We start from the raw sequence: 24,687 nt of genomic DNA, 5'->3' as shown, positions 1-24,687 counted from the left end.
CTTTTTTTTCTTTTTGTACCAGAGATTGAACCCAGGGACATTCTATCTCCGAGCTACACCCCCAGCCCTATCTTTTATTCTTTATTTTGAAATAGGGCCTTACTAAGTAGCTGGGGCTGGCTGCAAACCTGTGATCTTCTATCTAAGCCTCCCAAGTACTGGGACTACAAGCAAACGCCTGGCACTATATATATATATATATTTATTTATTTATTTATTTATTTTGGCGGTACTGGGGTTCCTGGAAGCCCTTCTATCTCTGGGCTACACTTCCAGACCTATTTTATATTTTTTATTTGGAAACAGGGTCTCTTAAGCCAGCGAGGCTGGCTCCGAACCAGCGTGATCCTCCTGTCTCTGTCTCCCAAGCGCGGAGATTACAAGCATGCGCCACCACACCCGGCCTCACATTTTATTTTTTTGAAATAGGGTCTCACTAGCTTGCTGAGACCTTGCTGAAGCTGGTCTCAAACCTGCCATTCTCCTGTCTTAGCCTCCCAAATACTGGGATTACAGGCGTGTCCCCACCATGCCCAGTGTCATTAAACATTTTCATGAAAAATTCTGAAATGACCAAGAAAAATACTTGATTCCAATATACACTATACAACTCTACAGTTGAACTACACACAAAAACAGAAGACAAAAGAAAGCACCTAAAAAAGTTAACTGTTAAGCTGGGCATGTTGTCTGCAAGCTTGTAATCGTAGTACTTGGGAGACTGAGAGAGGAGGATCACAGGTTCAAGGAGAGCCTCACAAAGTAGTGAGATTCTCATCAATCAACAGGGCTGAGGGTATAACTTGGAATAGAATTTCTCTGAGTTCAATCTCTTGTACCAAACACACACAAAAGTCAACAGTTAGCTGGGAGGGATAGCACACACCTATATTTACAGTACTTAGAAGGCTGAGACAGACGGACTACAGGTTTGAGGACAGCCTCATCAAATAGTGAGATGCAAGTCAACCTAGTCAGATGTTGTTTCAAAAATAAAAATAAAATAGGGCTGAGAGTGAAGCTCAGAGAAAGTATGTCCTTGGGTTGAATCCCCAATACAAAAAAAGTTTAACAGTTAATAATCATTTCTAGATAGATTTCCAGTGATTTTCTTCTTGACACTGTATTTTCAAAATGTTCTACCATAAGTCTGACATGCTTTTAGCAAGGAGTAGTGGGGCATGCCTGTAATTCCAGTACTTGGGAAGCTAAGACAGGAGGATCATAAGCTCAAGGCCAGCCTCAGCAACTTCGTGAGGCTCTCCACAATTTAGCAAGATGCTTTTTCCAAATTAAAAATTAAATAGGGCTGGGGGTATAGCCTGGAAGTAGAAGGCCCTTGGGTTCCATCCCTGGTACCACCAAAAATAAAATAAAGCCAGGCAAAGTGCTACACACATGTAATTCCAGTACTTGGGAGGTTGAGACAGGAGGATCACAGGTTTGAAGACAGACTCCAAGTACTGAAACTTTCAGTAACATGGTGAAACTCTCTTTCCAAAAGAAAAACAAAAACTGAAACTTTCAGTAACATGGTAAAACTCTCTTTCCAAAAGAAAAAAAAAGGGCTGGAAATGTAACTCAATTGTAGAATGCCTCTGGGTTCAATGCCCATTACCACAAAAATAAAATAAAATAAAGTGTGGTGGCACACACCTATACTATTTTTTAGGGGGTAGGGGTACTGGGGATTGAATCCAGGGGCATTCTACCTCTAAGCTACACACTTAGCCCTATTTTTTATCCTTAATTTTGAAACAGGGTCTCACTAAGCTGCAGAGTAGCTAAGTTTGGCCATGAACCTACAATCCTCCTGTCTTGGCCTCCCAAATTCTGGGATTACAAAAACGTATGCCACCAAACCCAGCTACTTAAGAGGATTGGAGGATCTAGGAGAGCCTGAGCAACTTACCAATAAACTGTTACAAATAGCGCTGGGGTAGCCGGGTGCGGGGTGTGGTGGCGCACGTTTGTAATCCCCGTGCTTGGGAGGCGGAGACAGAAGGATCATGCAGTTTCGAAGCCAGCCTCGCTGGCTTAAAAGACCCTGTTTCCAAATAAAAAGTATAAAATAGGTCTGGGAGTGTTGCCCAGAGGTAGAAGGGCTTCCAGGAACTCCAGTACCACCAAAAAATAAATAGAGCTGGGGTATAGTTCAGAGGTAGAATGACCCTGGGTTCAAATATCAGTATCACATACAAACAAAAAAGGCATAATATGCTTTTTTTTTTTTTCTGCAGAACTGGGAAAGGAACTCAGGGGCATTCTAACTCTGAACTACACCCCTAACCCTATTATTTTTATTCTTTGTTTTGAAATAAGGTCTCACAAAGTTGGAGAGGGCATCACTAAGTAGCTGAGGCTAGCCACGAACCTGCGATCCTCCTGTCTCTGTCTCCCAAGTACTGGGATTACAAACATGCGCTACCATGCCTGACTATACTATACTTTTTAAAAATCCTATTCAAGTTGGGTTTGGTGGTACATGCAAGCAATCCCAGTACTTAGGAGGCTGCAAAAGGAGAACCAAAGGTTCAAGGACAGCCTGAAGAAGTAGTGAGACTCTGATCAACCTAGCTAGACTGTTTCCAAATAGGAAATGAGATTGGGCTAGGGGTGTAGCTCAAATATAAAATGGCTCTGGATTCAATTCCCAGTACTACAAAAAAATCATGTTTAAGAAGAGAAAAATCAGCCAGGCATGGTTGTGCATGCTTGTAATTCCAGCATTTGGGAGGCTGAGACAGGAGGATCCGGGTTCATGGCCATCCTCAGCTACTACTTAGTGAGGCCTTTTGAAACTGAGTGAGACCCTGTTTCAAAATAAAGAATAAAAAATCGGGCTGAGGGGGTAGCTTGGAGGTAGAATGCCCCAGGTCCCATCCCCAGTACTGCAAAAAAGAAAAAGAGTAAAACTGAGCCAGGCATGGTGGCACATGCTTGTAATCCCAGCATTTGGGAGGCTGAGACCAAAGGATCCCTGTTCACGGCCAGCCTCAGCTCCTTAGTGCGGCTTTCTGCAACTTAGTGAGACCCTGTTTCAAAATAAAGAATAGAAAATCGGGCTGAGGGGGTAGCCTGGAGGTAGAATGCCCCTGGGTTCCATCCCCAGTACCGAAAAAAAAAAAAAAAGAAAAAATGAGAAAAATCAGCCAGGCGTGGTGGCACGTGCCTATAATCACAGTCCTTAGGAGGCTAGGAGAGGAAGACCAGAGGTTCAAAGCCAGCCTCAGCAACGGTTTGAGGTTCTCAGCAACTTGGTAAGAACTTGTTTCCAAAAAAAAATGGGTCAAGCTTGGTGACACATACTTGTAATAGCAGTACTTGAGTGGCTGAGACAGGAGGATCACAGGTTCACAGCCAGCCTCAGCAACTTAGGCCATCTTTTAGTAAGGCCATCTACAACTTACTGAAACCCTGTTTTAAATAAAAGAATAAAATAGAGCTGAAGGCATGGCTAAGAGGCAGAATGTCCCTGGGTTCCATCCTCAGTACCAAAAAGATAAATAAGTTAAATTAAATGGGCTGGGGTGTAGCGTGGAAGTAGAATGCCCCTAGGTTCAATCCCCAGCACCACGAAAAAGAGAGAGACGAAGAGACAGACAGACAGACAGACAGACAGACACAGAGAGAGTGCGAGCGCGAGCAAATTCTAAATCACAAAGATTTTTTTTTTTTTTTTTAGTGGTGCTGGGGTTCCTGGAAGCCCTTCTACCTTCGGGCTACACTCCCAGACCTATTTTATTTTTGGAAACAGGGTCTCTTAAGCCAGCATAGCTGGCTTCGAACATGCGCGATCCTCCTGTCTCCGCCTCCCAAGCGCGGGGATTACAAGCGTGCACCACCACACCTGGCCAAATTACAAAAATTTTAAAGGAGGACTTTGGAAATAAAAATATGAAGATAAAGCATTTTGGGGGGTGATTAAGAGGTTTATCTAGCATAGTGAGATACAGTTTAAGAGGAGACCATCATAAACGAGTACATTCCAAAGATAGAATCTGGAACAGTCCATTTCTGGAAGTAGACAACAGCCAAAATATTGTTAATTTCAAAATGGCTGTCACCTTTTTTTTCTTTCTTTTTTCTTTTTTCTTTTTTTTTTTTTTTTTGCAGTACTGGGGATGGAACCAGGGGCATTCTAACTCTGAGCTACACCCCCAGCCCTATTATTTTGGTATTTTTATATTTTGAATCAGGGTCTAACTAAGTTGCAAATGGCTTCACTAAGTAGCTGAGGCTGTCTGCAAACTGCAATCCTCCGGTCTCCATCCCCCAAATGCTGGGATTACAAGAGTGTGCCACCATGCCCGGCCTATCACCTTTTTATAATAATGAAAAAGTAAATGTTAAGAAACTAGAATCAGGTTCTAATTCAAAATATTTCACTATCCTAAAGCAACCCAAAGGATCACATAGGATGATTGAGATGAGGGAGTTCTAGACACAGCCAGCATAAAAGCACACCTTGCTGAACATTGTAAGCCATGGCATTCCTAGTCATACTGGAAGGGAGCCAGCCTGCCAGACTTGCTCGCTGAGGTTTTGTTCCTTTGTGTTTAACATCCTCCCCATCCCAGATGATGTCATCCTCCCAATGGAGCTGTGTCACCATCAAGAAATTTTCATCAGCCAGAAGATCAGTGCCATTGATTTCTTCAAGTTTTGTAAATTCCTGTAGAAAAGAATAACAAAACTTAGGTCACTGGTCAAACTTCCTACTCTAAGTTCCACACCAGAGATAGAAGGAAACACATCAAAATAGATACTTTGAGAGGAATGCCTCAAAATGAAATACTATCTTCCTTCTCTTCCATTCCTAGTTGGAAACAGCACTCATTTCAACAGAATCCTGACGGGCATGGTGGTGCACGCTTATAATCCCTGCGCTTGGGAGGCAGAGACAAGAGGATCGCGCAGGTTCGAAGCCAGCCTTGCTGGCTTAAGAGACCCTGTTTCCAAATAAAAAAAATATAAAAATAGGTCTGGGAGTGTAGCCTGGAGGTAGAAAGGTTCCATCCCCAGTACCACCACCACCACCACCAAAAAAAAAAAAAAAAAAAAAAAACCAGAATCTTTGCCAGGTATGGTGGCATTTGCTTGTAATCCTAGCACTTGGGAGTCTGAGCAGGAGAATTGCATGTTCAAGGATAGTCTCAGCAAGTAGTGAGACTCTCAACCTGATGAGATCCTGTTTCCAAATAAAAATAAAATAGAGCTGGAGGTATAGCTCAGAGGAAGAATTCCTCTGGGTTCAATTTCCAGTGCCACAAAAAAATAAATAAATAAAAATAAACAATCCTTGGAATGGCACATAGTTACCAGAGTGATATACCCTACCAAGTAAAAGGTCTCTAAACCTCCTACCCAAAGGAATTTTACCAAGTATCTCACCTAATGAAAAGTAAATAAAAATGATAGGGCACTGGGCACATTGTTTCCTTTTTTACAGGCCAGTATATTGCTCACCTCTAACATTCTGCATTTTGACACAGGCTCATGGTCATTCTTCCTCAGTTTGAAGCCATAGTCAAACCCACTGCCATCTTCTGGGACACCCAGCATATCATACCACAGTCGGGCAGGCCCATAACGCCACTCAGCCACTCTTGGTTTGGTATCTGTCACTTTATCTATATCTCCAGGTGATTGGGAGAACTTGGACTCCACAGGAGCCATCATTGTGATCTGTAAAAGAGCAAAATGGTAGAAAGGTTCCTTCCAGGTGTGGTGGCACACACTTCTAATCCCAGTACTTGGGAGGCCTAAGACAGGAGGATTGCTGGTTCAAGGTGAGCTTCAGAAATTTAGCAAGATCCCTTTTCAGAATAAAAAATAAAAAGGGCTGTGGGTTGAGCTGGGCATGGTGGCACATACTTGTAATCCCAGAATTTGGGAAGCTGAGACAGGAGGAATGTGGTTCATGGACAGCCTCAGTTACTTAGTGAGGCCCTCTGCAACTCAGTGAGACCCTGTTTCCAAATAAAGAATAAAAAACCGACCCAGACATGGTGGTACACGCTTGTAATCCCAGCCATTTGTGAAGCTGAAACCGGAGGATCGCAGTTTGCAGACAGCCTCAGCTACTTAGTGAGGCCCTTTGAAACACAGTGAGATCTTGTTTCAAAATAAATAAAAATAGGGCTGGGGGTGTCACTTGGAGGTAGAATGCCCCGGAGTTTCATCCCTAGTACGGCAAAAATAAATAAAAAAATAAAAATAAAAACTTGGGCTGAGGGTGTAGCTTGAAGGTAGAATGCCCTGGGTTCCACTCCCAGTACCACAAAAAATAAAAGGGCTATGGGTATCACTCAAAGATAGGATGTCCCTGGGTTTAATCCCTAAAAGTGGGAAAAAAGGGAATTTCCCTATACACTCCCTAAGGTGATAGAGAATTAACAATCAGTAAAAAAAAAAAAAAAACTTGGAGGAGCCGCCATGAGAATAATTCTTGAATGGAATGATTCGTGTGTGTGTGTGTGTGTGTGTGTGTGTTTTCCTAGGGATTGAATTCAGTGGCATTCTACCTCCAAGCTATCTCCCCAGCCTTATTTTCTTTCTTTCTTTTTTTTATTTTTGCGGTACTGGGGATGGAATTCAGGGGCATCCTATCTCTGAGCTATACTCTCAGCTCTTTTTTTTTATTCTTTATTTTGAAACAGGGTCTCACTGAGTTGCAGAGAGCCTCACTAAGTAGCTGAGGCTGTCCACGAACCGTGATCCTCCTGTCTCAGCCTCCCAAATGCTGGGATTACAAGCTTGAGTCACCACGCCCAGCTATTTTTCACTTTGAAACAGGATCTAAGTTGCAGCTGAGGTTGGCTGCAAAGCTATGATCCTTCTGTCTCAGCATCTCAAGTACTGGAATGCACTGGGCATGCACCACCATGCCCAGCTGAATGGAATGATACTTTTTTTTTTTTTTTTGCAGGTCTGGGGATGGAATCCAGGGGCATTCGACCTCTGAGCTACACCCCCAGCCCTATTTTGAAACAGGGTCTCACTAAATTGCGGAGGGCCTCATTATGTAGCTGAGGCTGTCCACGAACCACAACCCTGTCTCAGCCTCCTGAATGCTGAAATTACATGCATGCACCACCACGCCCAGCTCTGGAATGATTCTTGAACAGGAATCTTTATCTGGAGTTAGAATGTAAAAATGAAGGCATATCAAGAAATGTTCTATCAGATAAACCTTCTTATTCAGCAGTATATCATCATCTGTACCCCACTACCACATCCCCTACCAAATATTTATTACAACAGGGAAGAACTGTCATTGAAATTGATTCATGGTTTATCACTGATAATTAGCACAGAACTCTGCCTGCTATTTCTAATTTTGACACAAGCTAAGGAAAACACTACTTGGTCCCATAATAGGCCTTATCCCAAGTCTCTATTTTGCCTACCTCATCATCAGAGAGACACTGCTCTGGAGGTGGCGGTGGAGCATAGTCATAAGTCCACAAAGACTTCGGGATGACCTCTGATTCTACTGAGCAGTCCACCTCCTGCATTTGTTCTTCCTGAATCAGCTCACGGTGTTTCTTTTTCCTCTTTCTCCGAGCACTTCTCCAAACTGATGGAACATTCTTTCCCGGTCCAAAAAGACGTAAGAAGCGTAACACCTAGAACATAAGACACGTTAATATGTCAGAGACTCAACATTAGATAAGAAAACAGTATTTGGGTTTGAAAAGTCTAGAGAGATCTATTCAACTGGACAGGAGGAATCAAGGAGTGCTGCACTCAGATCTATAACATCTACCACAGAATTTAAAAAGTGTATGTTAAGCCCAGTATGGGGGCAAACATCTGTAATCCCAGTACCTGAGAGACTAAGAGAGGAATATCACAGGTTCAGAGCCAGCCTCAGCAAATAAGCAAGACCCTCAGCAATTTAGTGAGATGCTGTTTCAAAATAAAAAATAAAGCAGAGCTGGAGTAACAGCTCAGAAGTATAATGTCCCTGGGTTCCCATTCCCAGTACCAGAAAAAAGTGTATTTCAATAATTTGGACTACCCGAGCACAGTGGTGCATGCTTGTAATCCCAGCATTTAAGAGGCTGAAACAGGAGGATCGCAGTTTGTGGACAGCTTCAGCTACTTAGTGAGGCCCTTTGCAATTCAGAGAGACCCTTTTTCAAAATAAAGAATAAAAAAAACAGGGCTGGGGTGTACCTCGGAGGTAGAATGCCCCTGGGTTCCATCCCCAGTATCACCCAATCAAACCAACAAAAATAAAAACCCTAAAATAAAAAATATGAAGCCGGTGTGGTGGCGCACACTTTTAATCCCAGCACTTGGGAGGCTGAGACAGGATCGTAGGTTCGCGACCAGCCTCAACTACTTAGTGAGACCTCCACAAGTTATTAAGACCCTGTTTCAAAATAAAGAATAAAAAAATAGGGCTGGGGTGTAGCTCAGAGGTAGAAATGGCTCTGGGTTCCATACTTAGTACCACAAAATAAATAAATTAATTAAATTAAAAATACAGGCAGGCATGGAGGCATACACTTTTAATCCCAGCATTTGGGAAGCTGAGACAAGAGGATTTTTGTTCGCAGACAGCCTCAGCTACTTAGTGAGGCCCTTTTCAACTCAGAGAGACCCTTTTGCAAAATAAAGAAAAAAAATATGGCTGGGATGTAGCTCGAAGGTAGAATGCCCTTGGCTTCCATCCTCAGTACCACAAAAACTAATAACAATGATAATTTAGACTAGTACTTTTAAGACAACAGGATAATTCCTAAAGAGGACAGCATAAATCACATTTTCTCTGAATATGTACAACTATAAAAAAGATCTAATACAAAGCCTGGTCTTGTGATATACTCCTGTAATACTAGTACTTAGGAGAATGAGATAGAATGATCACAGGTTCAATGCCAGCCTCAGCAACTTGTTGAGACCCTTAGGAACGTAGTGAGATGTTGTTTAAAGTAACAAATACAAAGCTGGTGGTGCACACTTGTCATCCCAGTATTTGGTAGACTGAGACAGGAGGATCATAGGTTTGCAGCCAGCCTGAGCTACCTAGTGAGACCTCTACAACTTAGTGATACCCTATTTCAAGATAAAGAATAAAAAATAGGGCCGGGGGTGTAGCTCGGAGGTAGAATGCCCCTGGGTTCCATCCTTAGTACCGCAAATAAATAAATAAAATAGAAAATACAGATGGATGTGGTGGCGTACACATTTTTGTGTGTGTGGTGCTGGGGGTGTAACCCAGGGGCTTTTCTACCTCTGGGCTATACTCCCAGACCTATTTTATACTTTATTTGGAAACAGGGTTTCACTAAGTTGCTGAGAGCCTCACTAAGTAGCTGAGGCTGGCTTCCAATCTGTGCGATCCTCCTGTCTCAGCCTCCCAAAGCACTGGGATTACAGTGTGCACCACAATGCCCGGCCTGGCGTACGCTTTTAATCCCAGCATTTTGGAAGCTGAGACAGGAGAATCTTGGTTCACAGACAGTCTCAGCTACTTAGTGAGGCCCTTTACAACTCAGTGATATCCCATTTCAAAATAAAGAATTAAAAATAGGGCTCGGGGTGTAACTCAGAGGTAGAATGACTCTGGATTCCATCCCCAGTACAGGGAAAAGAAAACTAAAAAAATGAAAAGGCCTGGGGTATAGCTTAAAGATACAATGCCCCTAGTTCAAATCCCAATACCACAAAGGAAAAATAAAAGATTTAATACAGTTTAAAAAGCTTCTTGTATGCCAGACATGGTGGTGCACACTTGTAATCCCAGCATTTGGGAGGCTGAGACTGGGGGAAGGTGGTTTATGGACTGGGGGAAGGTGGTTTATGGACAGCCTCAGCTACTTAATGAGGCCCTTTGCAACTCAGTGAGACCTTGTTTCAAAATAAAGAATAAAAAATAGGGCTGGGAGTGTCGCTTGGAGGTGGAATGCCCCTGGGTTCTATCCCAAGTACAAGAGAAAAAAAAGCTTCTTGTAAGCTGGGCATGGTGGCAGTGGCTCATGCTTGTAATCCCAGTACTTAAAAGTCTGAGACAGGAGGATCGCACAGGTTCAAAGCCAGCCTCGGGTACTGAGTGAGCTCTCATAGACATAATGAGATCCTGTTTCCAAATAAAATATAAAATAGGTCTGAAACTGTAGCCCGGAGGTAGAAAGCACCTGGGTTCCATCTCTAGTATCACAAAAAAATAGGTTCTTGTATGTGTGTGATACTAGGGACTGAACTCAGGGTTCTTCTGTGTCTGACTGCAAGCTCAAGTCTAATTATTACTTTTTCTGCATATGTGTGGTACTGGTATACCCCCAACCCTAACTCTTTTCAGTTTTAATTTTTATGTGTGGTAATAGGCATGGAACACAGAGCCCGTCTACCTCCAAGATACACTCTCATAACTATTTTATTTTTTATTTGGAAATAGGTTCTCACTATGCTGCAGTGACTCACTAAATTGCCAAGGCTGGCTGTGAACCTGTGATCCTCCTGTCTCAGTCTCCCAAGTACTGAGATTACAAGCATGTATCACCACATCCGGATCAATTTTCATTTTTTTTTAATTTTACTTTTTTCTGGTGCTGGCGATTGAACCCAGGGGCATTCTACCTCAGAAATACATCCCCAGCTCATTTTTTTTAATTTGGAAATAGGGTCTCACCAAGTTGCTAAGAACCTCACAAGGTTGCTGAAGTTGTCTTCAAACTTGTGATTCTCCTGTCTCAGCCTCCAAAGTAGTGGGAATATAGGAGTGAGCTACCACACTCAGTTTCTTTTTATTTTGAAACACGATCTCCTAGGTTGATGAACCTCACTACTTGCTGAGGCTGTCCCTGAAGCTGTGATCCTCCTATCTTAGCTTTCCAAGCACAGGGATTCCAAGCATGCACCACCATACCCGGCTTATTTATTACTTTGTGTGGTACTAAGGATTGAACATAGGGGCATTCTATCTGAGATACACCCGAGCCTTACTTTTTATCCCTTATTTTTTTTGAAGATTTAAAGAAGTTTATTAGAAAGATAGAAATACAGAAAATAGAAATACAGTCCCATACCCGAGTGGCATGGAGGGGTGACTCAAATGAATACACCCTTATCCCTTATTTTGAAACAGGTTCTCACTAAATTGTGGAGTACCTAAGTAGCAGAGGTTGGACAGAAACCTGTGATTCGCCTGTCTCAGACTCCTAAGTACTAGGATTACAAGCCTGCGCCATCTTGCAAGGCTCTATTACATTAAAAGAGGTTTTAGGGATCGAGCCTGGTGGTGTGTGCTTGTAATCCCAGCATTCGGGAGGCTGAGACAGGAGGATCGCGATTTGCAGACAATCTCAGCTACTTACTGAGGCCCTTTTACAACTCAGTGAGACCCTGTTTCAAAAGAAAGAATAAAAAATAGGGCTGGGGGTGTAGATCAGAGCTGGGTGTGGTGGCGAACATCTGTAATCCCAGTACTTGGGAGGGTGAGACAGGAGAATCGCAGGTTCGAGGACAGCCTCAGCAAGTAGTTAAGACTCTCATCAACCTAGTAAAACCTTGTTTCTAAATTAGAAATAAAATCAGACTACTGAAAGCCAGGCATGGTGGCGCACACTTGTAATCCCCGCACTTGGGAGGCTGAGACAGGAGGATCACACAGGTTCGAAGCCAGCCTCAGCTACTTAGTGAGGCTCTCAGCAACTTAGTGAGACCCTGTTTACAAATAAAATATAAAATAGGTCTGGGAGTATAGCCTAGAGGTAGAAAGCCTCTGGGTTCCACCCTCAGTACCACCAGAAAAAGAAAATCAGACTAGTGGTCTAACATTAAGGTAGAATGCCTATGGGTTCCATCCCAGTAACACACACACACACACACACACACACACACACAAAAAAAAAAAAAAAAAAAAAAAAAAGAGGATTTCAAGCCAGGAATGGTGGCACACGCTTCTAATTCTAGTACTTGAGAGGCTGAGACTCTCAAGCAGGTTTGTGCTGTAGAAAACGAGACTCATCAATGTAGTGAGATCATTTAAAACAAAAACAAAAACAAAAAAAGTAGGGCTGGAAGTGTAGCTCAGAGGTAGAATGCCCCTGTGTTCAATCCCCAGTACCATAAAAAAACTAAGAGTATTTCCATATTTTGCCCAGGCTGACCTTGAACTTGCAATAAACAGCCCAAAAAGTAGGACTATCGGTGTAAGTCAGCATGCCCAGCTGTATACAACTTTGTATGTGTGGCACTATGGATTAAACCCATGGGTCTTCTGCCTCTGGACTATATCCCTAGACCTATTTTATTTTTTATTTGGAAACACGGTCTCATTAAGTTTTGAAGGATCCCACTATTTGCTAAAGCTGTCCTAGAACCTCCAATCCTCCTGTCTTAGCCACTCAAGTACTGGGATTTCAAGTGTGCACCACTATGCCTAGCTGTAAAAACTTTTATAAGAAAATTATATGTCAATGAATAATTAGATCCTTCAATTTTTTCTTTCATATTCAGCATCTTTTTGTTTTGTTTTGTTTCCAGTACTAGGGATGGAACCAGGAGCATTCTACCTCCAAGTTACACCCACAGCCGTATTTCTTATTCTTTATTTTGAAACAGGGTTTCACTGAGTTGCAAAGGGCCTCACTAAGTAGTAGCTGAGGCAATCTGAGAACTGCGATCTCCTGTCTCAGTCTCAAAAATGCTGGGATTATAAGTGTTCGCCACCATGCCCAGCTTGTTTTATTTTTAGTTAATGGAAAATGAATCCAGAGGCATTCTACCTCCAAGCTATATCCCCAGAACTTTTTATTGTGAAACAGGATCTTGCTGAGTTACTGAGGATCTTACTAAATTGCTGAGCCTAGTCTTTTTTTTTTTTGCGAGTCTGGGGATGGAACCCAGGGGCATTCTACCTCCGAGCTACACCCACTGCCCTATTTTTTATTCTTTATTTGGAAACCGAGTCTGAGTTGCAGAGGACCTTACTAAGTAGCTGAGGCTGTCCGCAAACCACGATCCTCCAGGTCTCAGCCTCCCGAATGCTGGGATTACAAGCGCGCGCCACCACGCTCAGCTCTGAGCCTAGTCTTAAACCTGCAATCCTCCTGTCTCAACCTCCCAAAAACCTGGGGTTATAGACATGTACCATCACTCCTGACTTTATTTAGCATCTTAACAACAGAACTCAGGATCTGAAAGAGGTCAGTAATACACAAGGTGGGTTTAGTCCATAAAAATACTTCTGCAGGATAGGCATGGTGGCACAAGCTAATAATCCCAGTACATGGGAGACTGAGACATGAACAGCTCAGGTTTGCAGCAAGCCTCTGCAATTTGTGAGGCCCTCTGCAACTTAGTGAGACCTTGTTTCAAAATAAGAAATAAAGTAGGGAAGGGGATATAACTCAGAGAGAGACTGCCCCTGGATTCAATCCTCAGTACCCCAAAAAATAAAAAAACAAAAAATAAAAGAACAATACCTTTCCAGGCCGAAATTCTGGAAAAAGTTCTGTCACACTTGGCAACAGCTTGGTGGCATCATACTGCATAATCCCAGCCAATGGTAGAGTCAGCTTTCCATCCTCAGATTCTGTCTGTGTTACTTCCTGAGGTCCCATCTCAGATTCTGAGTCAGAAGAACTACTGAAGTCCACTTTCTCTGAGGCCAAAGAGGAAGGGGCAATGATGGAGGGCAAGATGATGCCTTCTCCATCTTCAGACACTGCAACAAGGAAGAGAAACCCTTTGGCATGTAACTGTGAGCAGCATTCCTCATACTCAGCCAACACCCACTCCAGGCCAGATGCATGGCTCAGTGGCAGGGGAGGCAGTCCCAAGCGCCCACATGAAGAGCACGCGGCCCAGAAAAGTCAACCAAGAAATCATTTCCCACCATCCCAAACTCACCTGGTACCTGGTACCCTAGGACTGTGATGAGAGAAAACAAAAACTATTACTACATTTACTACTTCCCATAACTGACCGATATCGTGCCCAGCAATAAAACTATATAATACTTCTATCGGACAAGCCCCACCATGTCCAGTTGTCCTACCACGCCCAGTTCAGGCATCTATAAACTGGAGAATGTTTTCAGCTCACAGGATAAAGGTAAGATTGTCTGTAAACTAAGATCTATAAACAATGCTAACCGTGGCCTTCAAAGTTTAAAAAGACTCAAATCGCCTCACAACTCCGATGGGAAGAATTTAGGTTAACATAACATCAAGATACAGGGGACCAAAGGCACGGTTTCTCCCCAGTCTTCAAGCCTGTGGCAGGGTGATTACTGTAACACCGACTGGAGTTGGTGAGATGATCGTGCACTGAAGACCACACCAGCTTGAAATCTGACTGTGAGAGGAGACGCCGCGTGACTCAGAAGCATTCCACAGTATTGTTAACAGGTGGCTTCCAAATCCCAACAGGCAGATTAGCTGCCTCAGAAAGTCTCGAAGAATACTTCTAAGTTCCCGCATTCTACCCCAGATAGCCTGAAGAATCAATTACCCAGAAGTGAGACGAAGATATCTGTAATTTTTCAAAGACCCGAGTAATTCTGATAGACAGCCAGATTCGAGAGCCACTGACGTAAACAACTTCTTGAGTACATGTTAAAATACTGCCACCAGATGTTTTGAAGGTAAAACTTCGCGTTTAATACTAAAAGCTGAGACTGTATGGCTCGTTTCTACAAGTGTCATCCTTCCCTAGCATCTTAATTTTTTTAAATACCCCCTTACATATGGAGTGTGCCAAAAGCCTGGATCTATGAATGTAAACTTGTTCCTTAGCCAAAAGTAGACCGTCTCTACCTACCACCAGTGAGAGCGTCCTGGTCCTTATCTTTTTTTATGGGTCCTGGGGGTGGAGGTGGTGGAGGCATCAATTTGCAATCAATATCTTCACAATCAGCATCATAGTCATCTTCATCATAATCTAAAAAGACCAGCGTCGTCTCCTCAGTATCCATGATGGCGCATGATAACCATGAGCTCTCTTGCCACTCAAGAATTTAAAGCACCACAGAACACATTACACATATGCCTGAAGAATACACTGAAGCCAGGAGTGCTTCACAGGACTATAACCCTGTACTCAGGGGGCTGAGATGGGAGGATTGCAGATTGAGGACAGCTGCAGCAAGCAGTGAGACTCTCAACCTAGCAAGGCCCCATTTCCAAATAAGAAACAAAATCAAGCTGGGAGTAGTGCAGTTCAGAGGAAGAGCGCTTCTGGGTCAATCCCAAGTACGCTTTGCAACTTAGTGAGCCGCTGTTTCAAAATAAAGAATAAAAGCTGGGCGTGGGGGCACGTGCTTGTCATCCCAGTACTTGGGAGACTGAGACAGGAGGACTGCAGGTTTGGGGCCAGCCTCAGCAACTTGTGAGGCCCTGTTCCAAAATAAAGAATAAAAATGCAGGCTGGGAGTACAGCTCAGAAGTAGAATGCTCCTGGGTTCTATCTCTGGTACCCCCCCACACACCAATAAGTAAATAAATAAAAGGCCAGACATGGTAATGCATGCTTGTCATCCCAGTACTTGGGAGCTGAGATAGAAGGATCGCAGGTTCACGGCCATTCTCAGGTACTTGTGAGGCCCTCTGTAACTTAGTAAGAAAAAATAATAAAAATTGGGCCTGGAGTTAGTATGCCCTGGGCTCAATCCCTAGTGCCTCAAAATAATAAATAATAAATAGGGCTGAAGGTGTGGCTCGGAGATAGAATGCCCCTGCGTTCTATCCCTAGTACTACAAAAAAACCACCAAAATACCCTCTGCCTCTCTTGAATTCCCTTATGTTACTATCAATACCGTATCGATCCTCATTTTCTTTTCTTTTTTTTTTTTTTGGTGGTACTGGGGTTCCTGGAAGCCCTTCTACCTCTGGGCTACACTCCCAGACCTATTTTTACATTTTTTTTAAAATTTGGAAACAGGGTCTCCTAAGCCAGCGCGCGCGGCTGGCTTCGAACCCGCGCGATCCTCCTGTCTCTGCCTCCCAAGCGCGGGGATTACAAGCGTGCGCCACCACGCCCGGCTCGATCCTCATTTTCTCACTTTGACTTTAGTCTATGATCTCCATCTCTCAAGCCTCAAAATGTACTCTAGTCATTAATAGCGGTAACTACAATGACTTCCATTATTGAGCTCCCATTATGTGCTGTAGCTAGCTAGCCCAATAATGCTGCAAAATGCTGAGGGAATATTACAACCGAGAAATCCATGCCTCAGAGATTGTACCACTTGCCCAGGGTCAGACTAAATATGAAACTGAGACTTGACCTATGACAGTCTCACTCCAAAATCCATTTCCTTTTCATTCTTTTAGCCCATTTTCTACTTAATCCATGTTAGTTTACAATTACTGATGGCATCAAATTTTACATAATATAAACAGAAGTCCTATAAAATTGATCTATCCTTGGTTGTTAGAAAGCTGGGAATGAGCATCCCAGAGACATTACAAATGCAGCATCCTCCTTTTCCAGGAAGTTCACTCAGACAACCCAAACAGGAGCTGGACACAGAGGTGCACACCTGTAATCCCAGTACTTGGGAGGCTGAGAAAGGAGGACCGCAGGTTCAAGGCCAGTGTGCAGTAACTTAGTGAGACCTTGTTTCAAAATAAAAACAGGCCGGGCGTGGTGGCGCACGCTTGTAATCCCCGCGCTTGGGAGGCAAAGACAGGAGGATCGCGCAGGTTCGAAGCTAGCCGCGCGCGCTGGCTTAGGAGACCCTGTTTCCAAATAAAAATGTAAAAATAGGTCTGGGAGTGTAGCCCGGAGATAGAAGGGCTTCCAGGAACCCCAGTACCACCAAAAAAATAAAAAAAATAAAAAATAAAAAAATAAAAACAGCTGGGGATGTAACTCAGTGGGAAAAACCCTCCTAGGTTCAATCTCCAGTACCACAAAAATAAATAAATAAATAAATAAATACATAAATCACACCTAGGAACTCCCACATCCATCCTCTTCATGATATTCCAAGCAAAGATAACAAACTCAAATCTGAAAATATTTAAAAAGTAGAATAGGTGGCCAGACATGGTGATGCACGCCTGTATTCCCAGCATTTGGGAGTTGGAGACCAGAGGATCACGGTTCACAGACAGCCTCAGGTACTTAGCGAGGCCCTTCGCAGCTCAGTGAGACACCATTTTAAAAAATAAAAAAGACTAAAAAATAGGGCTAGGGGTGTAGCGCAGAGGTACAATGCCCCTGGGTTCCATTCCCAGTACCATAAAAAAAATAAAATAGGGCTAAAGGTGTAGCTCTGAGGTAGAATGCCCCAGGTTCCATACCACTGTATCTCTTTCTCACACACACACAAAAGAAGTTTGATGATTTATTGCAGTTGTACAACCCCACTATGTCTGTCTGTCTGCCTGCCCCCCCCCACACACACACACTAGCCAGATGCTGTGGTGCAGGCCTATAATCCCAGGGACTAGGATGAGGCAGTAGAACTGCTGGTTTGAGGCTAACCTGGACAACTCAGCAAGACCTTGTCTAAAAATTTCAAAAAGCAAAAAGATCAAAAGATATAGCTCAGTGGTAGAGTCCCTCTGGGTTCAATCCCCAATACCACAAAAAAAAATAGGGAAAAAAAGAGGTGGACAATAATGTGTAACTTCATATAATAAGTTTGAAGCAGGGAGATGTGACAAAGGACAGTGCAAGAATAAAGTATGGACAATAGCTCTAGACTCCTAACCACTAAACTGAGCTCCTCTACACCAGAAAATTAGATTTTATTGCCAGGGATAGTGGCACACACCTGTACTTCCAGTACTTGGAAGGCTGATACAGGAGGATCACAGGGTCAAGTCAGTCTCAGCAGTTTAGTGAGACTCTGCTTCAAAATAAAAAGAATTTTAAAAAGCTAGGTTGCAGCTTAGAGGTAGAAAGGCCCTGATTCAATTCCCAGTTCAAAAAAAAAAGACTAAAAAAAGAGAAAATTAATTTTATCACCTATGGGTCACACTGCCTTATTTATAGCACTTAACAGGAGCTCAAAGCCTAATAAACTGAGTTCTTAATTTAGTTAGGATCTAGTAGAAGCTAATTGCAGAACTGTAAGTTTCATATTTTATTGAAGTTCTGTAAAGTTCCAGTTTTATCTACTGGGAGACTAAAACTAAATAATCACTAAGATATTATCCAGCTCTGACATTCTGATTTTATGATGTAGCACCTTATACTGGTTAGAAAAACCTTACGCTATGAGCATTAAGAGCACTGTGCCAACATACAGGTGGGTAACTGATTTGAGACCTGTGTTCATTTGCATATGAGATTTATACTTAATTCTGTATATGAGATTTATACTGTTTCAACTATCAGTTTTTTGAGGACAAAGACTAAGTTTATGTCATAGTATCTACTTTTTTGGGGGGTACTGGGGTTCCTGGAAGCCTTTCTACCTTTGGGCTACACTCCCAGACCCATTTTATATTTTTATTTGGAAACAGGGTCTCTTAAGCCAGCCAGGCTGGCTTCGAACCTGCGCGATCCTCCTGTCTCCGCCTCCCAAGCGCGGGGATTACAAGCGTGCACCACCACACCCGGCTCATAGTATCTACTTTTGAAAAATATCTAAAAATAATGCCATGAAACTTGTAAGAACTCAATTACCACGTGTCAAACAAGAAAGCATTTAGCCTGGTGAGCAAGCATGTTCTGAAACAGGAGGATCGCAGGTTAGAAGCCAGTCTGAGCAACTTAGTGACACCCTCTGCAACCTAGTGAGACCCTGTTTCAAAATAAAATCAGGCTGAGGGTGTAGCTCAGAGGTAGAATGTCCCTGGTTCAATCACCAAAAAAAAAAAAAAAAAAAAAAAGCATCAGCTAGCTACAGTAGCACACTCCTATAATCAAAGAACTTGGAAGACTGGGACAAGAGGACTACAGGTTTGAGGCCAGCCTCAGCAACTTAGTGAGGCCCTCAACAACTTACTGACAACCTTTTTCAAAACAGAAAATAAACCAGGAGTGGTGGCACATGCTTATAATCCCAGCATTTGCGAGGCTGAGACAGGAGGATTGAGGTTCGAGGAAAGACTCAGCTACTTAGTGAGGCCCTTTGCAACTCAGTGAGACTGTTTCAAAATAAAAATAAGAGGCCAGGCGTGGTGGCACACGTTTGTAATCCCCCACACTTGGGAGGCGGAGACAGGAGGATCGCGCAGGTTCGAAGCCCCTCACTAGCTTAAAGAGAACGTGTTTCCAAATAAAAATATAAAATAGGTCTGGGAGTGTAGCCCGGAGGTAGAAGGGTTCCATCCCGAGTACCACCAAAAAATAAAGAAAGAAAGAATAAAAAATATAGGGCTAGGGGTGTAGCTCAGAGATAGAATGCCCCTGGTTCCGAAAAAATAAAAATAAAAAAGATGGAGCCGGGCATGGTGGCGCATGCTTGTAATCCCCGCACTTGGGAGGCTGAGACAGGAGGATCACACGGGTTTGAAGCCAGCCTCAGCTATTTAGTGAGGCTCTCAGCAACTTAGTGAGACCCTGTTTCCAAATAAAATATAAAAAAGGTCTGGGAGTATAGCCTGGAGATAGAAAGCCTCTGGGTTCCACCCACAGCACCACCAAAAAAAAAAAAAAAAAGATAATACAGGGCTGAGGGGTATAGCTCAGAGGTAGAATGTCTCTGGATTCAATCCCCAGTCTCAGTCTCTCAGTGTCTGTGTGTCTGTCTGTCTCTCTCTCTCACACACACACACACACACACACACACACACACACACACACACTCTACCTGAGGATGTTAAGACTGTCTCAAAATATAAAAAAGGCTACTTACAACTAAATTGAAAAAGGAGAAGAAAAAGCACAGAGATCAGAAATAATGGCAAAGTTCATACATAGAATCCAGCGCCCAAACCAGTCTACGCAGCATGAAAATGCACTGGAATGCTATTCATGACAGAAAACTATCACCTGAGTGGCAAAGGGGCTGCAAGCTTCCCATTGTCTGCTGGTATCTTCTGCTTTCATCTTCTGCTACCTCGTTGATATCTGAATAATCCACAGCATCTTCTGTACTCCTGATCCAACCTATAAATAAAGATGGGGGATCTAAAAAAGAGCAAGTATCTCTGACCCCCTCAAATCATTCCTATTTAAAAGAACATGTAGCCGGGCATGGTGGTGCACTCTTGTAATCCTGCGCTTGGGAGGTGGAGACAGGAGAATCAAGCAGGTTCGAAGCCAGTCTCGCTGGCTTAAGAGACCCTGTTTCCAAATAAAAATTAAAAAAAAAAGAAAATACATGTATAGCTGGGCATGGTAGCACACACTTGTAATCCCAGCATTTGGGAGGCTGAGACCAGAGGATCACGGTTTGCGGACAGCTTCAGCTACTTAGTGAGGCCCTTTGCAACTCAGTGAGACCCAGTTTCAAAATAAAGAATAAAAGAATAGGGCATGCAGCTCAGAGGATGAATGCCCCTGGGTTCCATCCCCAGTACCGCAAAAAAAAAAAAAAAAAAAAAAAACAGTACATGTACAGCGGGCGTGGTGGCGCACGCTTATAATCCCAGCACTTGGGAGGCTGAGACAGGAGAATCGCACAGGTTCGAGCCAGCCTCAGCTACTTAGTGAGGCTCTCGGAAACTTAGCGAGACTCTGTTTCCAAATAAAGTATAAAATAATTCTGGGAATATATCCTGGAGGTAATAAATGCCCGTGGGTTCCACCCTCAAGTACCACCAAAATAAATAAAGTAAGTAAGTACATGTACAGTAGTGGCTAGCCTCCACCCCACCTTACTTCCCATGACCCAGACTTCACCTTCATCATTTACCAAGGCACCATCAGTCCCAGCCAATTCTTCATTTGCTGTGAGTTCAGTGATCAAGCTGCCCAGACCCAAAGCCCCCAAGCCTGCCAGGTGCTTCTTACATTCCTGAAAAAGGACAGTATGAGAGTCGCAAGTAACAACTAAACATGAGTGTCCCACACATGGCTTATTTCCCTGGGTCACAACAAAGTCACAAATCCGTATGGAAAATGAGACTGAGGTGTGCTTGCTAAAAGGAGCATCACATTGAATAACCATACAGTAGTCAGCCCATGACTCCATAGTGATCAGATCTTTATTAGAATGTCCAACTCCATGACTACACTATAACATGGTGAAAAAAAAGATTATTCAAAGAACAGCAAGACCAAATGAATGGAACAGGTGTTCTCTGAGTAAAGGCCAAGACAACTGCAGTCTTTCAGATTAGAGACACCAAGGCCTGGTCTTTTTGCTTGTTTTTGTGTGTTGCAGGGGAGAGGGGACATTGGTCTACAGCTATATTCTTTGACAAAAGGAACCGAAATCAAAGTACCTATGTTTCTGCTGGGCACAGGGATAATTTCATGAAAGTCAGTGACTACATTGGGTCAACAACCTGAACAGTGCACTAGTACCAGCAGAGATCTTTCCCCTCCCATGATCTGAACGTTCATTATCCGACCACTGGGGGCTGGAACCAAACGATGACTGCAGATTCTGTCCAGTCCTCTGGCTCTAGAACCTTCTCAGGTGGGCGATGTCAGAAATGCAGTTTCCTGGAGGCTGAGACCGAGGATCGCGGTTCGCAGACAGCCTCAGCTACTTAGTGAGGCCCTCTGCAACTCAGTCAGATCCGGTTTCAAAATAAAGAAGAAAAAATAGGGCAGGGGGTGTAGCTCGGAGGTCGAATGCCCCTGGGTTTCATCCCCAGACCCGCAAAGAAAAAAAAAAAAAAAAGAATGGAGTTTCCTTTCTTCTTCTTCCTCTTTTTTTTTTTTTTGTTGTTGTTGTTGGTACTGGGAATTGAATCAGGGGCTTTCTACCTCTGAACCACACACCCAGCCCTATTTTACTTTTGTTTGAAAGAGAGTCAAGCTATGTTGTCCAGGCTGTCCTCGAACCGGCGATCCTCCTGTCTCAGCCTCCCAAGTAGTCGATTACAGGCGTGCGCCCCTACACACTCCAGAAATGCAAGAAAGCTCTCATTGTTACGCTGCGGAAGCAACTTCACTAGATGCAATGGCTAGTTGTCCCACTGTCTAGTGAACTAGAACGTTATCTCCAATGCCACCCAACTCCGTGTCCCAGACTTCCAGGACTTGTCCACTCTTTTCCCCCCATCCTTGCCTACAAATTGTAAGCCCCCTCTGCACTGCTCTTCCAGTCTGTGGGGATGGGATTTTCGCCCTCCCAGACTGAGCCACGATCCCCCCCGCCGGTTTCCTAAGCAGCCTCCACTCTCACTCCGCCTACTCTCCGTACGCACACCACCCCAGCCCGACCTCCACGCCCAGTCTCTCACGTCATCCAAGACGCTTTCCCCCTCCAGCTGCCCGGATCCATTGATGTTGCCGAAAAGGAAACCGGTCAAAGAAAATGGGCCGCCTCCCGCGGAATCTTCATCGCTGTCAGTGTCGGACATGATGGCGGCAGTATTGCCCGCGGTGGCTGCCAGCAGCAGCAAATCCCCGCCGAGTTCCATGGACCGGAAGTCAAAACAGCAGTCGCACAGAAGTGACTTAACGGCGCCTTGACCCTAAAGGACCCTACCGGAAGTTGAAGAAAGGGGAAGAGAAAAGCAACCGGAAGGACCGGCTGTCCTACCGGAAAGGAGAATAGGTGTTGCTACTTTGCTGACCATATTTGATTTGCCCGTGAGAGATCAGGAGGCTGGATAGGTGCGAAGCGGTTGGTCAAGCAAAATGTTGGGTTCCGCCCTCTCAACTGCGCGCGAGAGTTCGACTTGTGCGAACTAAGGAACGTCGTCCAATAGGAAGGGACTTCCGGGTCACGTGACGCAGGCCTGGGAAGCGCGGGTCGATGCGCGAGCACACACGGAAGTGTAGGTCCGGTCTTGTCTGTCTCCGCTCTTCTCTTCCCGACTTCTCCGCTCCTTTCCAAAACAGGAAGCTTTTCCGCAAATTGTACAGGCAGCCCTAAACTGCCAAAGGCTCCGATGCACGTTAGTTGTTTGAAATTGACAGGCCCCCCATAGAAACAGGTTCCCTCTCCCCACTGTTCTTTTTCACGAAATGTCAAAAGGATAGTAAAAACTCGATCTCGACCTAGATAGACAATTGTTAACATTTCCCTAGAGTTTTATCCACCTAAACTATTTTTGTGGTACTAGGGCTGGGATTCAGGGGCCTTCTACCCCTGGGCTATGCCCTCAGCCCTATTTTTTTATTTGGAAGCAGGGTCTCTAAATTGGCAAGAGCCTCACTAAGTTACTGAGACTGACTTCGAACCTGTAATCCTCCTGTCTCAGCCTCCCAAGGACTGGGATTACAAGCGTGCGCCACCACACCGAGGTATTACGGGTTTTAACCCAAGGGCATTCTACCTCCGAGTTACACCCCCAGCAGATTTTTTATTTTACTTTTGTGATACTAGGGGTGGAACCCAGGGGCTTTCTACCTCTGGGCTGTACTCCCAGACCTATTTTTTTTGGGGGGTACTGGGGTTCCTGGAAGCCCTTCTACCTCTGGGCTATACTCCCAGAACTATTTTTACATTTTTTTAAAATTTGGAAACTGGGTCTCCTAAACCAGCGCGCGCGGCAGGCTTCGAACCTGTGCTATCCTCCTGTCTCTGTTTCCCAAGTGCAGGGAATACAAGCGTGTGCCACCACGCCCGGCTCCCAGACCTATTTTATATTTCATTTGGAAACAGGGTTTCACTAACTTGCTGAAAGCCTCATTCAGTAGCTGAGGCTGGCTTCGAACCTGTGAGATCCTCCTGTCTCAGCCTCCCGAGCGTGGGGATTAAGCCGATTTTTTTTTTCAAAACACCTCTCTTCAAGTTGCAGAGGCCCTCACTAAGTAGCTGAGCCTGGCCGGGAACTGGGATCCTCCTGTCTCAGCCTCCCAAATACTGGGATTATAGGCCTGCAACGCCACACCTGTCTTAGTCCTTTGTACTCGGGAGGCTGTAACCTGAGGATTCGAAGTTCAAGGCCGGCCTCAGTAACTTATCAAAACCCCATTTCAAAATAAAAAATAGAGTCTATCGTGGTGTTGCAATCTCAGTACTTGGGAGGCTAAGACAAGGATTGTAGGTTCAAAGGCAGCCTCCGAAACTTAATGAGACTTTCATCAACATAGTCAGACCCTGTTTTGAAAATAAAAAAGGGTGTAGCTCAGAGGTACAATGGCCCTGGTTTCAATTCCCAGTTTTTATATATATATATATATATATATATATATATATATAACCTATAAATATATAATTTTACATATTAAAATACAAAAATGACTGGGGGTAGAGTGTAGAGGTCAAATGCCCCTGGGTTCAATTTCCCCTACCACACACACACACACACACACACACACACACACACACAGAATAAAACACCTCAGTTTCAGGACAGACCAGCATCCTATTCTGCTTATCTATGAAATGCAATTAACACATCAGCTGGACCTATTTCCCTTTTGTTATTTGTTGGGGCATGAGATTGAACCCTGAGGCATTTTACCTGGGAATTAAGCCCTCAGCCCGATTTTATTTATTTAGAAACAGTCTCACTAAGTTGTCCATTCACCTTATAAAGTACTGGCGAGGGTGTTGAGCAACTGGAGAGCTGGTGCATATCTGATCAAATTGTGCAATATTCATACAATGCGATACTGCCTGACAATAAAAGCAATCAATATAATAATATATGCAACATGGGCAAATCTGGAAAAAATATTTTTTGCGGTACTGGGGA

General features: G+C 43.9%; 1 protein-coding gene across 3 annotated transcripts in view; it reads right to left on the bottom strand.

The window, feature by feature from the left end:
• The window catches only part of TAF1 (TATA-box binding protein associated factor 1), a gene marked incomplete at both ends in the record, with an annotated part of 100,436 nt that extends 77,978 nt beyond the window's left edge, over positions 1 to 22,458 (bottom strand). Inside the window, 8 exons of one of the 3 annotated variants that reach the window (XM_080718429.1) lie at positions 4,468 to 4,675; positions 5,470 to 5,688; positions 7,413 to 7,631; positions 13,443 to 13,684; positions 14,782 to 14,901; positions 19,913 to 20,029; positions 20,765 to 20,879; positions 22,279 to 22,458. In XM_080718429.1, the coding sequence (XP_080574555.1) occupies positions 4,468 to 4,675; positions 5,470 to 5,688; positions 7,413 to 7,631; positions 13,443 to 13,684; positions 14,782 to 14,901; positions 19,913 to 20,029; positions 20,765 to 20,879; positions 22,279 to 22,458 (1,420 nt within the window). The remainder of the gene's footprint in view (positions 1 to 4,467; positions 4,676 to 5,469; positions 5,689 to 7,412; positions 7,632 to 13,442; positions 13,685 to 14,781; positions 14,902 to 19,912; positions 20,030 to 20,764; positions 20,880 to 22,278) is intronic. The other 2 variants (XM_080718431.1, XM_080718430.1) reach the window with 2 other exon arrangements.
• Between the last annotated feature and the right edge of the window lie 2,229 nt (positions 22,459 to 24,687).

The sequence above is a fragment of the Muscardinus avellanarius genome (assembly GCF_963383645.1).
Source record: "Muscardinus avellanarius genome assembly, chromosome: X".
Classification (NCBI taxonomy): Eukaryota; Metazoa; Chordata; class Mammalia; order Rodentia; family Gliridae; genus Muscardinus; species Muscardinus avellanarius.
This window is presented reverse-complemented; position numbering and strand designations above follow the sequence as displayed.